The 21,844-nt window shown below is 35.4% G+C and overlaps 4 protein-coding genes and 1 pseudogene across 4 annotated transcripts; all 5 read right to left on the bottom strand.

Annotated features, from left to right (window-relative positions):
- Positions 1–8,043: 8,043 nt before the first annotated feature.
- Positions 8,044–8,709, bottom strand: LOC145095227 (putative GEM-like protein 8; annotated as a pseudogene).
- Positions 8,710–12,072: 3,363 nt separating this feature from the next.
- LOC145092221 (putative GEM-like protein 8) lies at positions 12,073–13,028 on the bottom strand. Its single transcript, XM_079030152.1, has 2 exons — positions 12,792–13,028; positions 12,073–12,698 (listed from the first exon to the last, which is right to left on the bottom strand). Exons 1-2 carry the CDS (start codon positions 12,928–12,930, stop codon positions 12,235–12,237), a joined length of 603 nt encoding a protein of 200 aa, XP_078886278.1. The 5' UTR covers positions 12,931–13,028; the 3' UTR covers positions 12,073–12,234.
- Positions 13,029–15,007: 1,979 nt separating this feature from the next.
- On the bottom strand, positions 15,008–15,967 carry LOC145094405 (putative GEM-like protein 8). Its single transcript, XM_079032618.1, has 2 exons — positions 15,680–15,967; positions 15,008–15,577 (listed from the first exon to the last, which is right to left on the bottom strand). Exons 1-2 carry the CDS (start codon positions 15,795–15,797, stop codon positions 15,126–15,128), a joined length of 570 nt encoding a protein of 189 aa, XP_078888744.1. The 5' UTR covers positions 15,798–15,967; the 3' UTR covers positions 15,008–15,125.
- Positions 15,968–17,002: 1,035 nt separating this feature from the next.
- LOC145092220 (GEM-like protein 7) lies at positions 17,003–18,008 on the bottom strand. Its single transcript, XM_079030151.1, has 2 exons — positions 17,759–18,008; positions 17,003–17,669 (listed from the first exon to the last, which is right to left on the bottom strand). Exons 1-2 carry the CDS (start codon positions 17,991–17,993, stop codon positions 17,218–17,220), a joined length of 687 nt encoding a protein of 228 aa, XP_078886277.1. The 5' UTR covers positions 17,994–18,008; the 3' UTR covers positions 17,003–17,217.
- A 1,022-nt stretch (positions 18,009–19,030) lies between these two features.
- LOC145092217 (RNI-like superfamily protein) lies at positions 19,031–21,098 on the bottom strand. Its single transcript, XM_079030149.1, has 2 exons — positions 20,509–21,098; positions 19,031–20,176 (listed from the first exon to the last, which is right to left on the bottom strand). Exons 1-2 carry the CDS (start codon positions 20,870–20,872, stop codon positions 19,287–19,289), a joined length of 1,254 nt encoding a protein of 417 aa, XP_078886275.1. The 5' UTR covers positions 20,873–21,098; the 3' UTR covers positions 19,031–19,286.
- Between the last annotated feature and the right edge of the window lie 746 nt (positions 21,099–21,844).

The raw sequence follows: 21,844 nt of genomic DNA, 5'->3' as shown, positions 1-21,844 counted from the left end.
ATGAACACTTTGGTATGTGACTCGCCGAGTTGTATGAACAACTCGTCGAGTCTGTTCTTGAGGCAAGAAGGTTGCCTTGGACTTCGCCGAGTCAGGGAATTGACTCGCCAAGTCCCTCCATCACTGAGTCTGGCTTCCGATTCACTGAGTCCACTTAAAGCTCACGGGTCCCACTCGGCATAACTCAAAAGGGGAAAATCGGGGACTCACGACTCGACTCGCCGAGTCCGAAGAATGACTCGCCGAGTCGCATGCATGCAACTTCTATATACTCGATTCTGCTTGAATCCAGTGCATTCCATTCATGGATATGGGTTCTTAGGGCTTGATTATAACGTAAAGTTTCCAACTTTACGTATAAATAAACACCAATGAAGGTTTTAGGGCTCAAAATGCACTAAAAGAGTAGATCTAGGGCTTCCATGCAATATGGCTCCAAAAAGGCATTAGATCCGAGCTCCTAGAGCCCAATCATGCCTAGATCCGAAGTCCCTTAACATAATAAGCGCATTACTCAAAGATCAAGACTAGAAGAGGCCTTAAAATGACTATCATAAGCTCTTAATGAGATAATAATGAAGGAACAGAGAGGGTTTCGAGTCTAATACCTCTAGAAGCTCTGAAATGGCACAAAGATTCAGGATCTTCTTCCTCTCCTCTTGATCTACCTTCTTCTTCTCTCCAAAACTTCAAGGAATTGTACCAAAAGCACCCAAAATACCAAAAGAGGGGTTAGGGTTTCGAGAGGGAGTGTTCTGGATGCAATGGGGGCCGCTATGAGGCACAAAATGATGTTTAAATAGGGTGCAACCCCTTGAAATTAGGGTTTCTTCCAGACTGGCGGACTCGCCGAGTCCAGGATATGGACTCGTCGAGTCGCCAACTTAAACTTGCTCAATATCCCGACCCTACTCGGCGAGTCGGGCCTACAACTCGCCGAGTTCCACCTAAAAATGCAAAAATACTTAGTTTAAATTACATACCAGGAACCAGGTGCTATATATTGATTCTTCGAGTAATAATAACTTGGATAAAGCATCATTATGGCATTGTCATCTTGGACATGTGAGCAAGAAACGCATAGGCCAACTCCAAAAGGATGGAGTATTGGAGTCATTTGACCTAAAGTCAGATGATAGTTGTGAATCATGCTTACTTGGAAAAATGACAAAGTCACCCTTCACTGGTTCTTGTGCTAGGGGTGAAGGTTTGTTGGATCTAGTGCACACGGATGTGGGTGGACCCTTCAAATCTGCCACAAGGGATGCTAATCATTATTATTTGACTTTTACTGATGATTATAGTAGATATGGATATGGCTATTTAATCAAGCATAATTCAAAGACTTTTGAAAGGTTTAAAGAGTTTAAACAGGAAGTCGAGAATCAATTGGGCAGGAACATTAAGATGCTTCGATCCGATCGTGGTGGTGAGTATCTTAGTACAGAGTTCCTCGACTATCTTAAGGAATGTGGGATTATCTCACAATTGACACCTCCCAGGACACCACAGTTGAATGGTGTGGCTTAGAGGCGTAATCTAACCTTGTTAGATATGGTTCATTCCATGATGAGTCGAGCTTCGCTACCAATCTTGTTTTGGGGGTATGCCTTAAAGACTGTCACCCATATCCTTAATAGAGTCCCTACAAAGAAAGTTGCCAAAACTCCTCATGAGATGTGGACTGGTAAATTTCCCAAACTAGACCACATCAAGATTTGGGATTGCGAGGCTTTCGTGAGACACGAGACTCATGATAAGCTCGAACCTCGAAGTGAGAGGTATATTTTCTTCGGCTACCCACAGAAATCATTTGGTTACCTCTTCTACAGACCTAGTGACAATGTGGTTTTTGTGTCAAGGAGGGGTATCGAGAGAGAGAGAGAGAGAGAGAGAGAGAGAGATAGTTCATAAGCCAAGGAAACAGCGGGAGGCAAATTGACCTTGATGAAATTCAAGAGTTAGTGGTGAAGGAACTTCAAATCCTAGCACTCAACCTGAGGAGGAAACTCCTGTTGAGCCAATTGACAATTCTGAACCTTTGAGGCGTTCCACAAGGGTTAGGAATGCACCTGAGCATTATTATGGTTTCCATATTACTACGAAAGGTGAGACACTTATTAGTGATGAGACATTGGTAAGTCTAGATGAACCTAACAGTTACGCAGAAGCCATGGCAGGCCCCGAGTCTACCAAATGGAAAGAGGCAATGGACAGCGAGATACAGTCCATGTATTACAATCAAGTTTGGAACTTGGTTGACAATGTACCAGGTCGTAAGACAGTTGGGTGCAGATGTATCTTCAAGAAGAAGATCGGCATGGATGGTAATGTACGCACATATAAGGCGCGACTGGTTGTAAAGGGCTTTTCTCAAACTCCGGGAGTTGATTATGATGAGACCTTTTCACCAGTTGCAAAGATTAAGTCCATTAGGGTTCTGTTAGCCATCTTTGCATTTCATGATTATGAAATATGGCAAATGGATGTCAAAACCGCCTTCCTTAATGAAAGTTTGGCTGAAGATGTTTACATGAGTCAGTCAGAGGGTTTTGTCAGTACAGAATACCCTAATAGAGTGTGTAAGCTCGAGAAATCCATTTATGGATTGAAACAGGCACCTCGCAGATGGAATCTTTGTTTTGATGAGAAAGTCAAAGAATTTGGCTTTTCGAGGAGTGAAGATGAATCTTGTGTCTATGTCAAGGCTAGTGGGAGTATAGTCAGCTTTTTGGTACTGTATGTGGATGACATACTACTCATAGGATATGACATCCCAACCCTACAGGAAGTGAAGTCCTGGCTTGGGAAGTGTTTCTCTATGAAAGACCTAGGAGAGGCTGCCTATATTCTAGGGATAAGGATTATGAGAGACCGGAGTAAAAGACTAATTGGACTTAGTCAGAGTACTTACTTGGAGAAGGTGCTGAAGAGGTTCAGCATGTAGGGCTCCAAGAAAGGAGAGTTACCCATCCAAGTAACACCATACTGAGTAAAAATCATAGCCCGACTACTAAGGCTGAGATAGCAGAAATGCATCGAGTACCTTATGCTTCTGCAGTAGGTTCAATCATGTATGTTATGACCTACACTCGACCTGATGTAGCCTTTTCTTTGAGAATGGTTAGCAAATATCAGGGGAACCCTGGAAAGGCTCACTGGACTGCGGTAAAGAATATCCTCAAGTACCCACGGAGGACTAAGGACTGGGTCCTTACCCTCGGTGGGAGTGCTGACTTGAGAGTTGTAGGGTATAGTGATGCTAGCTTTCAGACTGATAGGGATAATTTCCACTCTCAGTCAGGCTGGGTCTTTACCTTAAACAGAGGAGCAATTACTTGGAAGAGTTCCAAGCAAGAGACAGTGGCTGATTCAACTTGTGAATCATAGTATATAGCAGCAAGCGAGGCAGCAAAGGAGGCAATATGGCTGAAGAACTTCATTGGAGACCTTGGAGTTGTACCAACTATAAAGGAGCCAATGGAAATTTTCTGTGATAGTGAAAGTGCAGTTTCCTTAGCCAAGGAACCAAGGGATCACGGGAGATCCAGACACATCGATAGAAAATACCATTTCATCAGACATCGAATATAAGAAGGACTCCTCATGGAAAAGAGGGTATCATCGGATGAGAACCCAACAGATCCCCTCACGAAGGGACTGAGTCGGGTTAAGCATCTCCAACATGCTCGGAGCATAGGGCTGAAGGATGATATTAGTTTTAGTAGTTACTAGTTAGATCATTTTGAAATTTGTAAAGTGTAATTGACATTTGATGATGAATAAAAGTTGTGTTTATTTATGAGTAAAGTGTTGCTATCTTTTGTCAATCATTTACTATATTTCTTTTGCATGTTTTGACTTCCAGAATAATTATGTTTGGTATAATATATTATTTGAATTCTCCACAGTCGGTCATATGTTGGAAGTAGGTATGAATCAAGACTTTCATGAGTTGGTTGTAGAGGTCTAAGTTGTTGGAAATGGCTACAACATTCATGAGTGCTCATAAGTTCTGAGCATTGGATTCAACCCACGCTCACTGGTATCACTTCATGGAATTTATCTTGAGTGATCGTGAGACAGTAATATCATATAAGTCTTCAAACCTAGAGATATGACTTGTTGCCTATGAGTTGGTTATGCATTGATCGTACGAAATCGCATTGGTAACTCGATGTTATAAAACGTACTTTTGTTTGTGATTCAACAAGTAGTAGAATAAGCATATGAGTCGAAGTTTATTTGTTCCTTCTTGGATTAGAAGCGATATCTGGGCCCCTCGATGATTTTGTTTTGACCTATGTACCGGGCCCGGTCAGAACCAAATTGATGTGTTCAATTTAGTTTTATGTCAAACAAATCAGAAATCGAGAAACAAACTGTTGGACAATAAGTAAGACATTGTTCTATGTATTTGTCCGGCTGATATCTAGAATAGAGGATTATATGATCACTTATCTAAATGGCGTATCATCATCTTCTCAGTTCCGAGAGACCTTGAAAGAGCTACGATTGTTGATCGGTTCCTGAAGTCATACTTACAGATATAGTTATTAGACTTATCCAAGTGGAAGATTGTTGGATAAGGTGTCTAAGTCCATAACTATATTTGGTATGTACTTGACCCGACCCGGCATGGTCCATTTGGTTGCATGGCATCATGCATTTGGATAGACTTAATGAGAGAAATAACACTTGTGGTTTATTAATATATTATAAGTTCTAATATATTAATAGTATTATTTAATTAGTATTGATCAAGAATTGATTTGGAATTAATTAAGTGATCAAAAGATAACTAATTAAATATATGGGTTGATTATGTAAATCATCCATAACTTGTATAGTGGGCTAAAAGGCTCCATGGATTATCAAGTTGGGTTAAACCCATAGGATGCTCCATGGAAGTTACAAACTCATGGGTCATGGAAATGAAGAGTCATGTCATATTAGGGTTTACATGGTGTAACCCTAGATGTGACACACTATATAAGGAACATGATACTCACCAAAATCGGTTACACTAAGAACAAGAGAGGGCAAGCCGATTTATACAAGTGTTATACATACTCTAAAGTTAGTCCAAAGCATTTGGTGTTGTGTGAAGCATTTGAGGCATCACACTTGGGGTGCTAGGCTTTCAAGGTTTTCAAGGAATCAAATCAACTATAAGGTATGTAATTCTAGCCATCTTTTAGATTAAAAGTTCCCCATGTATGCTAGATAGGATTATGAACCTTGGAAATCAAATTTTGCATGTATTTTAGACAAACATAGATCCAAGGTTTTCTAGTGTTGCATGTACACTTAGGGGTGTTAGAATGCTCATAACCCATCAGATTTATCATCCCAAGTTCTTTCATTGCAGTTTTGAATGATTGTTCATTTATTGATCTTGCAGCTCTCCAAAACAAGGTAATGTAGTGGGCACCAATATACCTTCTCTACAAATTTTGATTGATGTGTCTAGCATATTGTATGTGCTCTGCAAAGGGCATCATCTCTTTTTACAGCTTCTATCAAACCCTATAACAACAAACCTTTATAAGATTATATATAATAATAAAAAGCATAGATAATCCATAATACTATAATAAAAAAAATATATTAAATACCTTGTGTTGATCTGACATTAAGATGTATCTATTTCTTAAATTCAATTGCAAATCATCAATCAAATTATCCAAAAACCACTTCCAATTCTCTTTGTTCTCAACACATACTATTGCCCATGCAATGGGATAAATCTGATTGTTTGCATCTCTGCCAAAAGCACATAATAATTCTCCTTTACAAATGCCTTTCAGAAACCAACCATCAAGTCCTATTATCCTCTTGCATCCCTCTATCCATCCTTTTTTCACTCCATCAAAGCAAACATAAAATGTACTAAAGTACTTCTTCTCATCTGACATGTTGATATCAATTTTGACAGTTGAACCTAGATTTGATCTCCTAATATCTTCTCCATTTGACCATAATTTGCATAATGTTCCACAAGATTTATATCTATTAGTTGCAAAGCATATTTCTTAGCCCTCCTATATTAACAAAGACTCACATGAATACCAAACTTCCTAATAACTTCTAATCTTAATTTTCCCACACTCATCTTTTGTCTGTGTATGATTTGTTTGGCATAATAACTTCCTATCAATGAATATGAAACCAATGAACCTAACTAAAAGTTCATAGCATAATTATGTTCTGAGTTCAAAGATTTAATATGTAAGTTGTCTTCATCACTCATCCATGATACCCATAACCTGAAGATACACTCACCCTTGCAACATTGTGCAAACAACCTTTTCCTATCATTTTTAACAAAGCATAATCGGTATCCATTGGCTACGACATAGTTATACAACACAGTTTTTACTTGAGTTGGATCTTTAAATCTCATAGCAAGTATGGGCTTTTGTTTCTTCTAGTGTTTTGACTCATTAAAAATAGCTTGAACTTGACTTATGGGCTCACTTTCATCCTCATATTTTACATCATAGTTTGTATCCTCCTGCTCCCCATCTTCTTAGGCACACAATTTAATCAAGAATTCATCATTACATGTTCTATTCATAGCAACAATTTCCTTATTAAAATCCAATGTTACATCTGTAAGGATACCTATGTCAACATCACCACCACTAATACAAGAATCATGGTCGTCATCTCGTCCTTCTGACTCAAATATATCATCTATTCCATCACCAATATGGTCCACACAAAGGGATTAACCATCAGTTCCATATGCATCAAAAATGAAACATGCATATTCCATTGCATTAGAGATATGCATAAGGCCACTCAAAAAGGGAGCACCTGGCTCACAGTAGTATAGCTTCTTACATTCTAATTGCATGAAATGTTCAAGAAAAGTAATACGCTATGAGTGTGTCATATCAGAAAAATCATGATCTGTAAAGGTGAATTTCGTACCATTAGTGTAAGATAAATGGCGGTGAATGAACACCTCATTAAAGTTCAGTTCCACTATCGAAAATATCTCATGGGGTTTGAGGTTGACATAACTTTTTCTCTCCTACTTCACTTCATTCCAGGGAGAACTTGTAAACCCTAGCTCTGGCTCGAGGTTTTGGAGTACTGCTAATGAAAACGATGAAGAACAGCTGAACATAAGTTCCTCTCATTTACAATCGTCTCATTTAACTTGATAATTGTGTGGAATTGTCATCGTGTCCTTCAATTTTCTTTTAATTTGTTTTTCTAATTAATATGTAAGCAAAGTAACCGATTCATCTAGTTCCCTTGCTCAAAAAAATAACCTGGCAAATCTGGGACAAAGCTAAAACTTTGTTGTGCTACAGTGTCAATTTCTCCTACTTTTACATATGAAAATGACTAATTAATTGCTTCTCCAAACGATTTAACATAAAAATGATATATTAATTATTATAATTTTTTTTAAATATACTTGATATTAGTATTGATTTGAATGTATTTATGAGATTTTGTAATGGTGTAAGTTGTTTAAAGTGTCCTTTGAATTTAAACTTATAATACCCAAAAATTGACACTAACAACATGTGCATCTTTTACTCGTTAGAGAAATTAGTGGTTCTACTGCAAAATTTTAGAAATAACTCTAAGGTTGTGTTTGGCACGCCACAGCTAGCTTATTTTTCGAGCTTTTTTATGTTGTCGTGTTTAGTAAGCCAAAAAGTAGCTTATAAGCTAGCTTTTTGAAAAGCTACTTAGATTAGCTTTTTAGGAGCTTTTTTAAAATTTTCCAAATACACCCCTTAATTAATTATAGAAACACATATTCTTACATGTCCTTTTATGTAATTTTATATATTTCAGCTAGCTTTTCAGCTAGTTTTACCAAACGTTATTTTTTATCAGCTAGCTTTTTATTTAACAGCTAGTTTTTCAGCCATCAGCTAGCTTTTCAGCTAACAGCTAGCTTTTCAGCTAGTCCGCCAAACATAGCCTAAGACTGACTTTACATGAAAAATGTACATCAAATTTAAAGACTATGCATTCGAGGCCCATTGCATGATGGAGGTATATTAATGTTTTTTATAATTGACAAAGCCCAGAAACCACCTCCACATAGTTATATGATGCCCTCTTTAAGTTCATGCTTTCTCTTACTCCTTTTATTTTTTCCTAAAGGGATCGACACCTTATATTGGAACTTTAGCAGCTCGCCTGTGGTGGAATAAGTTGTAAGGGACCTATCGCTGCAAAATGCAACCCTTTCTGTAGACACATAAAGGATGCCTGCAATTGCACCTACTGTAGTGTACAAAAAGCATTGGGAATCCTGTAACAGTTTCTCATCCTCTCTGATACCGAAGGTTTTCCTAAAGATTTTACCTGGAGTGCTGCCTAGTTGAATCATTTGGGCACCATGACTCAACTTCTGTTTCATAATTTCAATTAGCTTGGGACTTGAACTTGCTGCATATTAACAAAGATGAACAGTACAAGATCGAATGAAAGAAGTAGAACATGCATTTTGTGGTTTGTTATCTAGAGTGTAAAACTACCTTCTCTTTCAGTGCCATTGCGCGCTCTTGGAAGAAGTGGAAGAAAATGTGTGACAGGGTTCATAAGGTTTAGATAATAGTAATGTAATCCCTTATTAGTTGATTTGATCGCAACTCCAGTATCATGTTTTGAGAATGATTTGAGATTCCTAGTTGATGTATGTTTGTTGTGATTCGGTTGCCTCAAAGGTATGATTTACTTAGTACTTCTGAAGCTAAATACGGTGAAGTTGATGGGTAATATGTTTTGATTTTTAAAGGAAGACATTTATATAGGCATATAAAGATGAAAGAATAGATTTTACAACTTTTAGTTGGATGAGTCATCCATGTCTCATGCATCCTTACGTGTAGTTAATTGGTCGTTGTGTCTTTTCTGGACCACTAGTTTCCTCTTATTGTGCATAGCTACCTTTTGCTGTCGACATCCCCATGCTGAGTCGGGTTTCTTTAGTTTCTATTACGTACGTATGGTTTGATTATGAACAAAAGTTTATTGGTGTTTATTTTGCTTAATCAGAATGAGGTGTAAATTAAGGAGTGGGTGATATGAGACTAATTTTAGGATCTTATCTTTTCCATATCCATGTCATGGCCCATATATATATATATATATATATATATATATATATATATATATATATATATATATATCATATTTGGGGAATGGAAGGAGAGTGGTGGGTGGGAAGTGGAAACCAACATAATCTACCCTAATAAATGAAGATCTATTTTGCCACATGTCAATCTCTCATAAATTTTGACACTTGTCATTTTGTAGTATTTTTGAAATAAATAATATCCACATGTCAACTTCTAGGGTTTTTTTAATTTTTAAAATTAAAAAGTCACATAATACATATAGTTATATAACTAAACTATCAAATGTAATAAATATTATGCTAAATTGCAATTAATATGTTTCTTATTTTTAAATGTCATTACTTATTTTAAAATTTTATTTTAAAAAATATTTGTTATTTATATTTTAATATTTTATTTTTTTTAATCAACCCGTGTAATACACGGGTTTTACACCTAGTATAGATAAATAAATAAATAATCGACATGACATATGGCAACAGGTCACGTGAGAAGGTTGGTATTTGTTTTTTCTGGGTTTCTTTCAATAAGGTTAATATACACATTTACTTTTTATTGTCAACTTGACAATTCTGTCACACATGACGCACATAATTTAGGATATGCATATAATATATAATCGACATGGCAACTGATCATCACATGCAACTTACATGACCTTGCTAAGCAAGCTGAAATGTAGATGTCGATATGCATGGGCTTAATTTATTTTATTCAACGAAATTAATTGACTAATTGTGGTGTAACTCGGTGGGAATATTTAGCTTTGTTATCCTATATAAATAAATGCTAGTTAATGGTTATTGACGTAAAACTTTAATTGTGGATATCTTCTTCGTTTGAAGCACCCAAATGCACCATGCATGCCATGTCATGAATACACAAAAGACATGCATGACACACATGCTAATTCAATCATCTAATGCAATTTTTGTCCCATAATAGAACATGTTGTGCCAAATAGAGTATAATTAGTGTATAACTGTGTTTGTAGACTAATTAGAATAAAGAAATAGCTTCAAATGCTTGACTTCTTATTTCGGAAAAAGTCAATTCAATTTTTTCTTATGGGAAAAACTAATTCTTATGGGAAGCGTTTATTTTGTCTGGAGGGTACCAGACCAAGACAATTAGGCCTTGGCTGCCAAATTGTTTCTTCTTGCTGTACCATTGAATTCCGAACAAGTAGGCCAATAGGGTTGTTACTGTTTAGGCATTTGTAGTCCCCTTGTTGATCTCATTAGATTGATTTAACACGTTGTTCCAGTTTTTCATATTGCCGATTCTTTTTTGGATAAAGAGGTTTCTCTCTCACAAAACTTATTGAAAAGAAAATCAATTCAAAGAAAGAAGGAAAAAGCCTAATAAAACCCTACCTACACACAACTAGACCAAGCTAGATAATTGCACTTTTAAATGACAAATTGTTAGGCTCTAAACACTTAGACAAACGACAAAGGACTTCATACATAGAGTAATTAATAATGCAAACAAAAGAGCAAAACATAGTATTTATGTGGCTCACATGATTAGATCTAGTGATAGGCTAAGTAAACTTACGAACAAGAGAAAGATTTTATTGACATTGTCGAATTGCTTACATATGTTACACAAATTCAAGAGATTTATTTATAGGAGCAAAACACTTGAAGCCGGCCAATATTAAGGCCAAGCCCAGAAACTAGGTCTGGCAAAACATGACACGACGCGAGAATCCGACACGAACTCGACACAGAATTAGCGGGTTAGGGTCAGAGATTTCGACACGTTTATGTAAACGGGTTGATACGACACGACACAATAATTAAACGGGTAGGGTTAGGGTCAAGATTTTCAATTCGAATATGACTCTTTTAATTATATATTATTTATTATAAATTCCATATTTTTATAAATATATTATATGTTATAAACTTATAGTGGGCCAAACTCAAGAATTAGAAGTAATATTCAAATTTTCAAAGTTACTTAATTTTAGTCATCCTCACCATCTATCACTTTGCTACCCAATTTTAACTCTTTACATTTTTCCTTCTAAACTTACTATAAATTTTGTCATTCCATCTCATAACTCCAATGTTTCATTTTTTTTCTTTTTGTCTCCACAACTCCTAATTTCCAACCTTTAAAATATTTCAACCCGACATGACACGACATAATTACAAGGTCTAAACCTTAACCCGAAACCCGACACGAAACTGACACGAAAATAAACAAGTTGGCACGACATGATTAAACGGATCGGTTAGGGTCAAGTCCTTTCAACCCGTTAAATGTCTTGACACGACATGTTTGTCAGGTCTACTAGAAACTATGACAAATTTGTCTCCGACATATTTTGTCGAATCTGATATAGGAACCATCGACTATAAGGTCAAAGTGTAAATGATGAATCTCTATGTTTGGTCTATGTGGTGGCTATATGGTTAAATGATGAATCACACTGCACAACTCAGCACAAATAATATCTAAAAGTTTAAGCAATCCAATTCCAAGCCATGGAATGAAACCAAAGATAAACACATTAATTGATTTCAATAAATCTCATATTCTCCATGGTAATACCTTTACTCTACTTTGGCTTCACTCCGATCATCTCTATGGCCTCATACTTCATAATAATTGCCAAAGTTTGATCAAAAACACTTCTTTCAATTCCATATGTTTCTTGCTCAATATATATACTCACAAGAATCATCGGCCCATTAATATCTTTAGATCTCGAATTCTTGATGGTAAGGATAATATTACTCAAAATCAATTTCATATTGCCATTTCGTTGCCAAACATGTAGTCTTGCATAAGATATACACATTTTAAAGCGTACTTTCCACAAATAATGATCACTTAACCAACTTCTTCAATTTGTTCAGTCGCTTAAATTGTTGGGAGCACATATAATCTATACAATAGACCAGTAAACCTTGAAGATTAAACTTATAGCACCCCAAGATGTCAAAAAAATATTAGTTAAATGAGACATGAAGATCGTATATCAACATATATAGCTTTTTCTCCTTACAGAAAGTAGTTGTACTACCAAAATATGGATAACTGTTTATAAGAATGTACATATGAAGCTTACATCAAATTAAAGATAAATTCTCAACATGAATCAATTGCTTAAGCATTCGAGGCCGATTGCATGATGGAGGTATCTTAATGTTTTCTTATAATTTTCAAAGCCCAGAAACCAAAAGCTGAAATCATCAACAGTCACTACCTCCACATAGTTATATGATCGCCTCTTCGTGTTCATGCTTTCTCTTACTCCTTTTATCTTTCCTAATGGGATTGACACCTTATATTGGAACTTTAGCAGTTCGCCTGTGGGAGAATAAGTTTTAAGGGACCTATCACTGCAAAATGCAATCCTTTCTGTAGACACAAAGAGGATGCCTGCAATTGCACCTGCTGTAGTGTACAAGAAGCATTGGGAAGCCTGTAACAGTTTCTCTTCCTCTCTGATACCGAAGGTTTTCCTAAAGATTTTACCTGGAGTACTTCCAAGTTGAATCATTTGGGCTCCATGACTCAGCTTCTGTTTCATGATTTCAATTAACTTGGGACTTGAACTTGCTGCATATTAACAAAAGATGAACAATATAAGATCGACTGATCAAAGAAGATAAGTAAAGTTATTTTTAATCCAGAGTGCAAAACTACGTATACCTTCTCTTTCAATGCCATTGATCTTGGAAGAAGTGGAAGAAATTGAGTGACAGGGATCATAAGGTTTAGATAATAGTAATGATCCCTTAGTTGATTTGATCTCAACTCCAGCGTCATGTTTTGAGAATCTGTGATCCATATTTCGATGTAAATTTGTTGTGATTTGGTTAACTCGAAGGTATTGATGGTTACAATTTCTGATGCTCAATGCCGAAGTTGTTGGGTAACGTGTTTTGAAAGAAGAAATTTATTGGCATATAAAGATGACAACTTTTATTTGGATGAGTCAGCCATATCTTATCTTTACTGGTGGTTGGTAGTTGGTCTTTTTCTTGAGCACTACTTTACCAGCTTCTTTATCATGGCCTGCTTTTAACTGTGTATGTCTACCTTTTGCTGTCATGCTGACGGTTTTTTTAAAGTTATTTATCGGTTGGGAAAACACAAAGGTTTAGTGATGATGATTGATGACGAGTAAAGGTAGATTATACTCGAAATGCAAATTAAAAGACCAGGCTAAGGAAAGTAATGTATATGAGTGCTTAATCAGACTGAGGTGTAAAGGAGTACGCGGGTCAGGAGATCTAGATCTTGTTCTCTCCATTGCCATGTCATAACTACAAGCAGCAGTCAAACAACATCTGGTATGCATAACAATTTAAATACTACATATATATCTTATGGAGATATGTATATGAAAATACACTACTAAAAGTATTAATAGTTATAGCTTTTCTTTAACCCATTTTTAATATTACATACCAGTGTTACGATATTTATCTTTATGTTCGTTCAAGAATCCAACCAATTTATGCGAGATTAAAATTGAAGATTTTATTGCATGGCTTGTTTGGTTACAAAACTGATGAAGCTGAAGTTTGTTGAAATTATAAAACTTCATCAAATGAAGAAATTGATCTTTCTTTTGACGTGATGCATGAAATCCAGTTCCATAGTTTTACTTGCATATAATGTGTGCTTTTGAGTATTTGACATAAGATGTGGGACCCACCATGACCCTAACCCATCACCGGCAACCTCCCAGTGGGGCCGAAACCCATATATCGCATCAAACCTGCAACTCCTGTGAACCCACTGCATTATCAGATCTGGAATTCATCAGTTCATTTTCTCCATACTGGCCCACACCTCTGCTCCAAATCACAGTGGTGGTGTCAATTGTCAAATAAAGCCCATTTAAAACCGGAAAACTCACAGTGGTGGTGGTGTCCATACTCACATCTATGGCTATTCCTGTCATAAATATCTGATATCTATTCGTGGGTGACGTGAAGAATTTGAAAAAAGCATATAATCGAGATTGCAACAGGTCACATGCAACTTACATGACCATGTGAACCAAGCCGAAATGTATATGTGAATGTCGATATATGGGTTTTACTTTATTCATTGAAATTGAGGTGTAAAGTGGTGGGAATTTAGCTATCATATGTGATATGACTGCAAGTTCATGGTTATTGACGTAAGACTTTTTGGATATCTTCTAGTTTGTAGCATGCACCTCAAATGAACCATGCATGCCATGCCATGTCATCAAAATTCTAATTATGGTCCAAAAAGTAGGGTTTTGTTCTAGAAATCATGATGTAGAATATACTAATTCTTATGGGAAGCTTTTATTTTATCTCAATGGTATCAACACAAGACAATTAACATCATTTTTAGAGCATTATAATACATTGAACTCCATAGATTTTAATAGATTGTCAAATTATTATTATATTCTATATTTTATACAACTCTATTAATTTTTTTTCTACAATACATTGAACTCTATAAAGATCAATATTTAATGGAATGTATTTAAATAGTTATTAAGAATTAGAAAACTTTCTTTTTTCTATCATTGAACTCCAAGTTCATTGAATGTCAAGGTGACATCCCACAATGATAGAGAATGATATCTATGATTACCACTTCATTTGACTCTCTCATTGAACTCTATATGCTCTTAAAGACTTCCAAATTGTCTTTTCTTCATGTAACATTGAATTTCATACCATATATGCACACATTTTAAAGTATACTTTCAATGGATAGATAGGGATCACTTAAGCAAATTTTCCAATTTGCTGAATCGTTTAAATTGTTATAGAGCACATATACTCTATTAAATAGACCAAATAGCCTTCAAGTTTTAACATGTATGGCTCAAAATCTCACAAAAAAACAAGACATGCATGGAGATTATCATATATTAACATTCATCTTTTTATTTTCATGAGAGAAAGTAGTTGTAGCACCAAAATGTGGACATAACTCTAAGACTTTACATTTGAAATTTACATCAATTTACTTAAAAACGTCCATTGCTTAAGCATTCGAACCGATTGCATGATGGACGTATCTTAATGTTTTCTTATAATTCACAAAGCCCAGAAACCAAAAGCTGAAATCATCAACAGTCACTACCTCCACATAGTTATATGATAGCCTCTTCATGTTCATGCTTTCTCTTACTCCTTTTATCTTTCCTAATGGGATTGACACCTTATATTGGAACTTTAGCAATTCGCCTGTGGGAGAATAAGTTTTAAGGGACCTATCACTGCAAAATGCAATCCTTTCTGTAGACACAAAGAGGATGCCTGCAATTGCACCTGCTGTAGTGTACAAGAAGCATTGGGAAGCCTGTAACAGTTTCTCTTCCTCTCTGATGCCAAAGGTTTTCCTGAAGATTTTACCTTGACTGCCGAGTTGAATCATTTTGACACCATGACTCAACTTCTGTTTCATTATTTCAATTAATTTGGGCCCTGAACTCGCTGCATATTACAAAAATATAATCAGATTAAGATCGATTGAAAGAAAGAAGTAGACCATTTTGTAGTTAAAGTAATTATATATAGTGCTAGATAGTTAATTACCATGATTTTTAATGCCGACTGCAAAACTTCCTTCTCTTTCGTAAGGTTTAGATAATAGTAGTCCCCTAGCTGATTTGATCGCAACTCCATTATCATGTTTTGACAATCTATGATCCATTTTGACGTATGTTGATGTGATTCGGGTTCCTTGAAAGTATGATTTGCCTTTGCCGATCGATTCAGGTTTCTTGAAAATTGGTGGGTAATGTGTTTTGAGTAGTGATCACATTATATTTATAGGCATACAAAGCTAGATCGAATAACTTTGAACAACTTTTAGTTAGATGAGTCATTCGTATCTCATCCTTACTGTAGGTGGTTGGTAGTTGAGTCTTTTTTGGTGCACTACTTTACCTTCTTGATGGCCTGCTTTAACCGTGTATCTCCACCTTTTGCTGTCATGCTGACGGTTTCTTTCAAAGTTATTTATCTGGTCGTACGATTATATCCGAAAATGCAGTTTATAAGACCATGCTAAGGAAAGTGATATGGAAGTGGTGGGGAGGTGATCTTTTATTTTGCTTAACCAGATTGAGGTGTAAAGAAGTTGTGTCATGAGACTTTCAGGATCTTGTCTCCACATTGTCATGTAATTAATGACTAGACAGAACACGTGATATGCATAATACACATATATCCTCTCTCTTGAAGGTTAATTTTTGTCGAAGATGAAAAAATGAAGAAAAAGTAACTAATATAGTGAGCTTTAATTAACCAAACTTTATATATATTATAGGTTGTAGCATGATCGGGCATTATGATCATTATGTTCGGTTTGCAGAAATTAAAGAAATTATGTGGAAATGAAACTAAAGATTGCAATTCATTACTTGTTTGGTTAGAAAATTAGAGGGAACTGAAAATTATTAAGACCGAAGGACTCCAATTATCAAATGATCAAAATATTTATCTTTCTAATTTGAAGTAGCGGATGAAATTCAATTTCATTGTTTTACTTGCTTATAAAAAGACAAAAACACACTGATCATCTTATGATTGTGTTTGTGTATTGTACACACAAACATATATATGAAATTATATGTGGCTTGTGATTCAAAAAAATATAAGAAATTAATATAAATTTATTTTTTTTTGAAATTGGAATAGGCATATTATAATCACAATGACAACATGTCACCTGCAACTTACATTAGCAATAGCATGCTAAGCAAGAGGAAATATAAACTGCGAAGTTGGATTTTATTTTCTTTAAGGGAATTGAGGTGTAAATTGGTGGAAATTCAGCTGTCTTAATATTCTATAACTGCTAGGTCAAGGTAAATGACATAAGAATTTGGAGAAACCATATTATACTCTATGTAATTTGTCACATAAAAGAATAATTTCAAAATTAATTCTTATGTTCCAATGCTTTTAAAATACAAAAATTAAGGCAAGGAGATAATATATCAACATACATCTTTTTCTCATTAGAGTTAAGTAGATATACCACCAAAATGTGGGCATAACTGTAACTCTGTAAGACTTTACATTTGAAATTTACATCAAATCAAGGATTAATTACAAACATCATTTGCTTAAGCATTGAGTCCGATTGCATGATGAAGGTATCTTAAGGTTTTCTTATAATTTACAAAACCCAGAAACCAAAAGTTGAAATCATCAATGGTCATTAGTTCCACATAATTGTTTGATGGCCTCTTCATGTTCATGCTTTCTCTTACTCCTTTTATCTTTCCTAAAGGGATTGACACCTTATATTGGAACTTTAGCAGCTTGCCTGTGGTAGAATATGTTTCAATGGATCTATAACTGCAAAATGCAACCCTTTCTGTAGACACAAAAAGGATTCCTGCGATTGCACCTGCTGTAGTGTATAAGTTGCATTCAGAAGCCTTCAACAGCTTCTCTCCCTCTCTGATACTGAAGGTTTTCCTGAAGATTTTTCTTTGGTTTCCAACTTGAATCATTTTTGCACCATGACTCAACATCTCTTTCATGATTTCGATTAATTTTGGCCCTGAACTTGCTGCGAAATATAAACAGTATAAGCTCGATAGAATTGATTTGAAAGAAGTAGAACATTCTGTAGTGATTTTTAATAGATTGCAAAACTACCTTCTCTTTTAATGCCATTAATCTTGGAAGAAGTGGTAGAAAGAGGGTAATGGGGCTCATAAGGTTTAGATAATAGTAGTCCCCTTGTTGATTTGATCGCAACTCCAGTTTCATATTTTGAGAATCTTTGATCCATATCTTGACGTTTGTTTGCTGTGATTTGGGTGATTTGCCTCTGGCTATTTCTGAAGCTAAATGCTGATTTTGGTGGGTTCTGTGTTTTGAAAGAAGACATTTATAGACATTTAGAGATTGAATAAAACTGACAACTTTTTATTTTGATGAGTCATCCATGTCTCATGGTTACTGGTGGTTGGTAGTTAAGTCTTTTGGAATGCACTACTTTGCTTTTTTGATATTTGTGGCTGCTTTTGACTGTGTATAGCTACCTTTTTCTGTCATGCTGACAGTTTTTTTACATGTTTTTATAAAGCAACAAAGTTTAGTGATGAGCAAAATAAGGAAAGTGATTTGGGTGGTGAGAGATGGTCTTTGTTTGGCTTAAACTTAATCATATTGAGGTGTAAAGCAGTTGGTGATGAGACTTTTATGATCTTGTTTTTATCTATTGACATGTCATGACTAGAAAGAACATGTGATATACACATATATACTCTCCCTCTCTCTCTTAAAGATTAAGCTTTGTGGAAGATGAGAAAATGAACTAAAATGTAATAGTTATTTGAGTTTTTCTTTAGCCAATTTTAATAATTTGTGAAATTTACGAGAATATTGTAGAATTTATTGAGTAATTGTAAAATTTGATGAAATTAAACTTTGTTGAAATTGGTGGAATTCCATAAAACCAAACTTGCTTATTAAAAGCTAAAAATGTCATCATCCTATGTTTTTACACCATTTTGATATGATTGTTAATGTTATTATTACATTATTAAATAGAAATTAAAAATTCCATGTCAGCAGAACAGGTCACATTAGGTTGCTGTGACAAATTTTTACTTTTTGCCCCCAATTCAATCTTCGCTTAATTAATCAAATGTCAAAACCTTTATAAATATACAATTTTTTAAAAGATTTCAATTACGTATCAAATCCTATCAACAAAACATACTACATACTTAAAATCCTTCCTCTTCCAGACAATTCCAAATCCCACAAAAACAATCAGCCAATTCTTAATACAGGTGTTTAAAGCTGTTTTGTTCAGTTAAGCAACATGACCAAATGTTTGTCTTAGGGTCATTATTTGAGTTGTTTATAAACATTAGAGTTAAGTCTACCCAAAATTTATGTGTTACAAAGTCAGAAAAGTGAAAACAGAAAGATATTAGATATTATATTACAACTGTAGTTGACAATATTTCATGAAGACCACACAAGTAGCCTTAAACAAACAAAAACTACGAGATAACACACCTGGTCTGAGTTTGATCTTGAATTTGAATCTGAAACAATTAACAAAACACTTCTCAACCACAAACATATCCAATAAAACATTGAACATATATGCACACAATAAAAACAGTTAGCCCATTTCAAGCTATTCCATTTCCATAAATAAACATTTTCAATTTAAGACATCAGGCTCCACTAAACTCCCCGTGTAATTCACCTTACAACCTTCCGGAAACCTCAATCCCGCTTCTTCACAACCAGCTTTCGTCACATTTGGACAAGACCTCACATCAAGATACTCCAAAGACCTACACGCCTCCAAAACCATACTTATTCCCAACACTGTAATCTTTGGACAATTACTAACTTTCAAAACCTTCAAACCAGAATGGAATTCCGGATTCCGAAGTCCATCAAAAGCAGCATCCGTCACCTCCTCACAGCACCCAATGTCTAACACCTCCAAACAACTGCATTGTGAAAGTATACAATTCAATGAAGCATCTGAAACATTTAAACACCAATCCATACGCAAGATCTTGAGGGTTGGAGAAGTGGCAACTAGTGATTTTATTGAATCACTCGATATGTCCCGACATCCTCCGATTATGAGGGTTTCAAGATTCTTGCAATGATTAGCTAATGCAAATATAGATTTGTCCCCGAGTTTGTAGCAGTCTAGTAACTTTAATGTCTTTAAGGAAATTGAACAGGCTTCTGCTATAACTGATATTCCAAGATCACCCACGTTTGTACATTTATTTACATCCAAATGCTTTATGTGTTTACATCCGTCTACTAAAGCAGTGAGTCCGGTGTCTGTTATGTTGGTGCAACCTTGTAGACCTAATTCTTCCAAACTAGGACAGTTTTTAGAGAGGGATTTTAGTAGGGTATCAGTGACAAAGCGACAACCAGCAAGGTGTAAGCTTTTTAGGTCATGGCAGCCATCGGTGACAGCTGATAATCCTTTATCAGTTAGCTTTCTACAGTATGAAACATCTAATGATTGTAGAGATGAAAGACCGGATCCAATTGCCACCATTCCAGCATCAGTGATACCTGCAAAACCACATTTGCATAAAAGAATATAAGGATTCCAACAAGAGGTGAAATGGAATTCAGATGGGGGATTGGGGATTGGGAGTTCTTGCAATTACAACCTTTTAGACAGTACACAATATGAGACAAGAAAACAAAGCAAAAGGTTTCTCACAAACAGAAAGGATTATAAACATTCAACCGAAGTTCAGAAGTCAGAACATCCCTGCAAACCAAAGCCATGACTTTTCTACAAGTCTGGTCCGTTAATTCAGAACAAGTATATCACTTCCAATATATCACAGAACATCAATTGGAGGTGAGAACGAAAACCATAAAGAATCAAATAAGACCTTTGCAATTTTGAAGCTTGAGTAGACGTAAGGCGGTGAAACCAGTGGCGATGACGGATAGATCTGAATCAGTGACTCCGGGATAAAACGAACGTGATGCGGATTGAGAGAGATCGAGATCCTTGAGGCGAGTGAAGCGTGCAGCCATCTTACGAAGCATGTGTGGACCAGCACGAGCACAGAGCTTCTTCCTCTCTGTGCTCTGAAGATAGAGCCATTTCTTGCATACAAGACCGAAAACTTCTTTATCTTTGTCGGTTTCTAGTTTAACCAAAACTGCTCGGAGTTCGTCGTCCCTTAATCGTTCGTTAATGCACGTCTCTTCTCCTTCCCCTGCTATGCCTTTTTCGCCGATTTCACCCATTGGATATATGATTGATTGATCGATGAATCGTGGGAAATCAGAAACCCTAATTCAAGTCTTCTGAACTCCCTCTGTCATCTGGTGAGTTATGGATTTTCAACGGGGACCAAAAGGAGTTAGAGATATGGATCGTGCAGAGCTAACTCCGATAATGATTGAGCAACGGGTGGTCTTCGGGTCGAAACCCGACATGATCGGAACCAGAAGAAAAGTACCAAATGATAGGAAATGGAACCAAAAATCATATTCATCTAAAAGTGATATGAAGCAACAATCATATCATCAAATGATATTAGTTTTTGTTATGTTTTAAAAATTCTAGACCGAAGTTTAGGTATTTTATTATAAGTGGTGAATTAATTGAGGATTTTAAAAATAATAATTATGTTAAACGATTTGTCACTATAAATAAAAGTCAATTATCTAAAACATTTTGAAACATTTTATAATTTGAGAGCAGTTTACATATAGAATTTTTTTGAGAGCTCTCTTGGAAAAATTATATTGTAATATTCAAAAGGGATAAGATTCAACAAACAATTAAATTATATGAGAATGACTTATGTTCATTTATTAACATTAGTCATTTTCATGTTCAAAATAAACATTATGTTCAATTATATCACGTGTGGTTCTATAATTAGAACATATAATTTGGTTCTATGTTAGAACTTTTTCATTTGTTCAGCATTATTTTATAATGAAATCATTCGATCATTCAATATTAAATATTGTGTAAGATTCATAATTATTGATTCATTTCTTATTTCCGCAATTCATGATTTCATCTTGGGATTCACAATCGGTGTCATAACTATATTTGAAGATTTTGCAATCAACTTCAAGTTGACAATCTTGAAATGACGATCTGTTTTTCATGAATCATATTGATGTCAATGAAAGTTATATAAGTTTTCATTGTTTTAAGTAATTTTTACATGTCAATAATCCATGGTCATGAGGTGTGACCAA

Source organism: Lactuca serriola, chromosome 3, assembly GCF_051521515.1.
Source record: "Lactuca serriola cultivar US96UC23 chromosome 3, Lser_US96UC23_V15, whole genome shotgun sequence".
Taxonomy (NCBI): Eukaryota; Viridiplantae; Streptophyta; class Magnoliopsida; order Asterales; family Asteraceae; genus Lactuca; species Lactuca serriola.
Note: the sequence above shows the minus strand (reverse complement) of the source record. Positions and strands in the feature narration are given on the sequence as shown.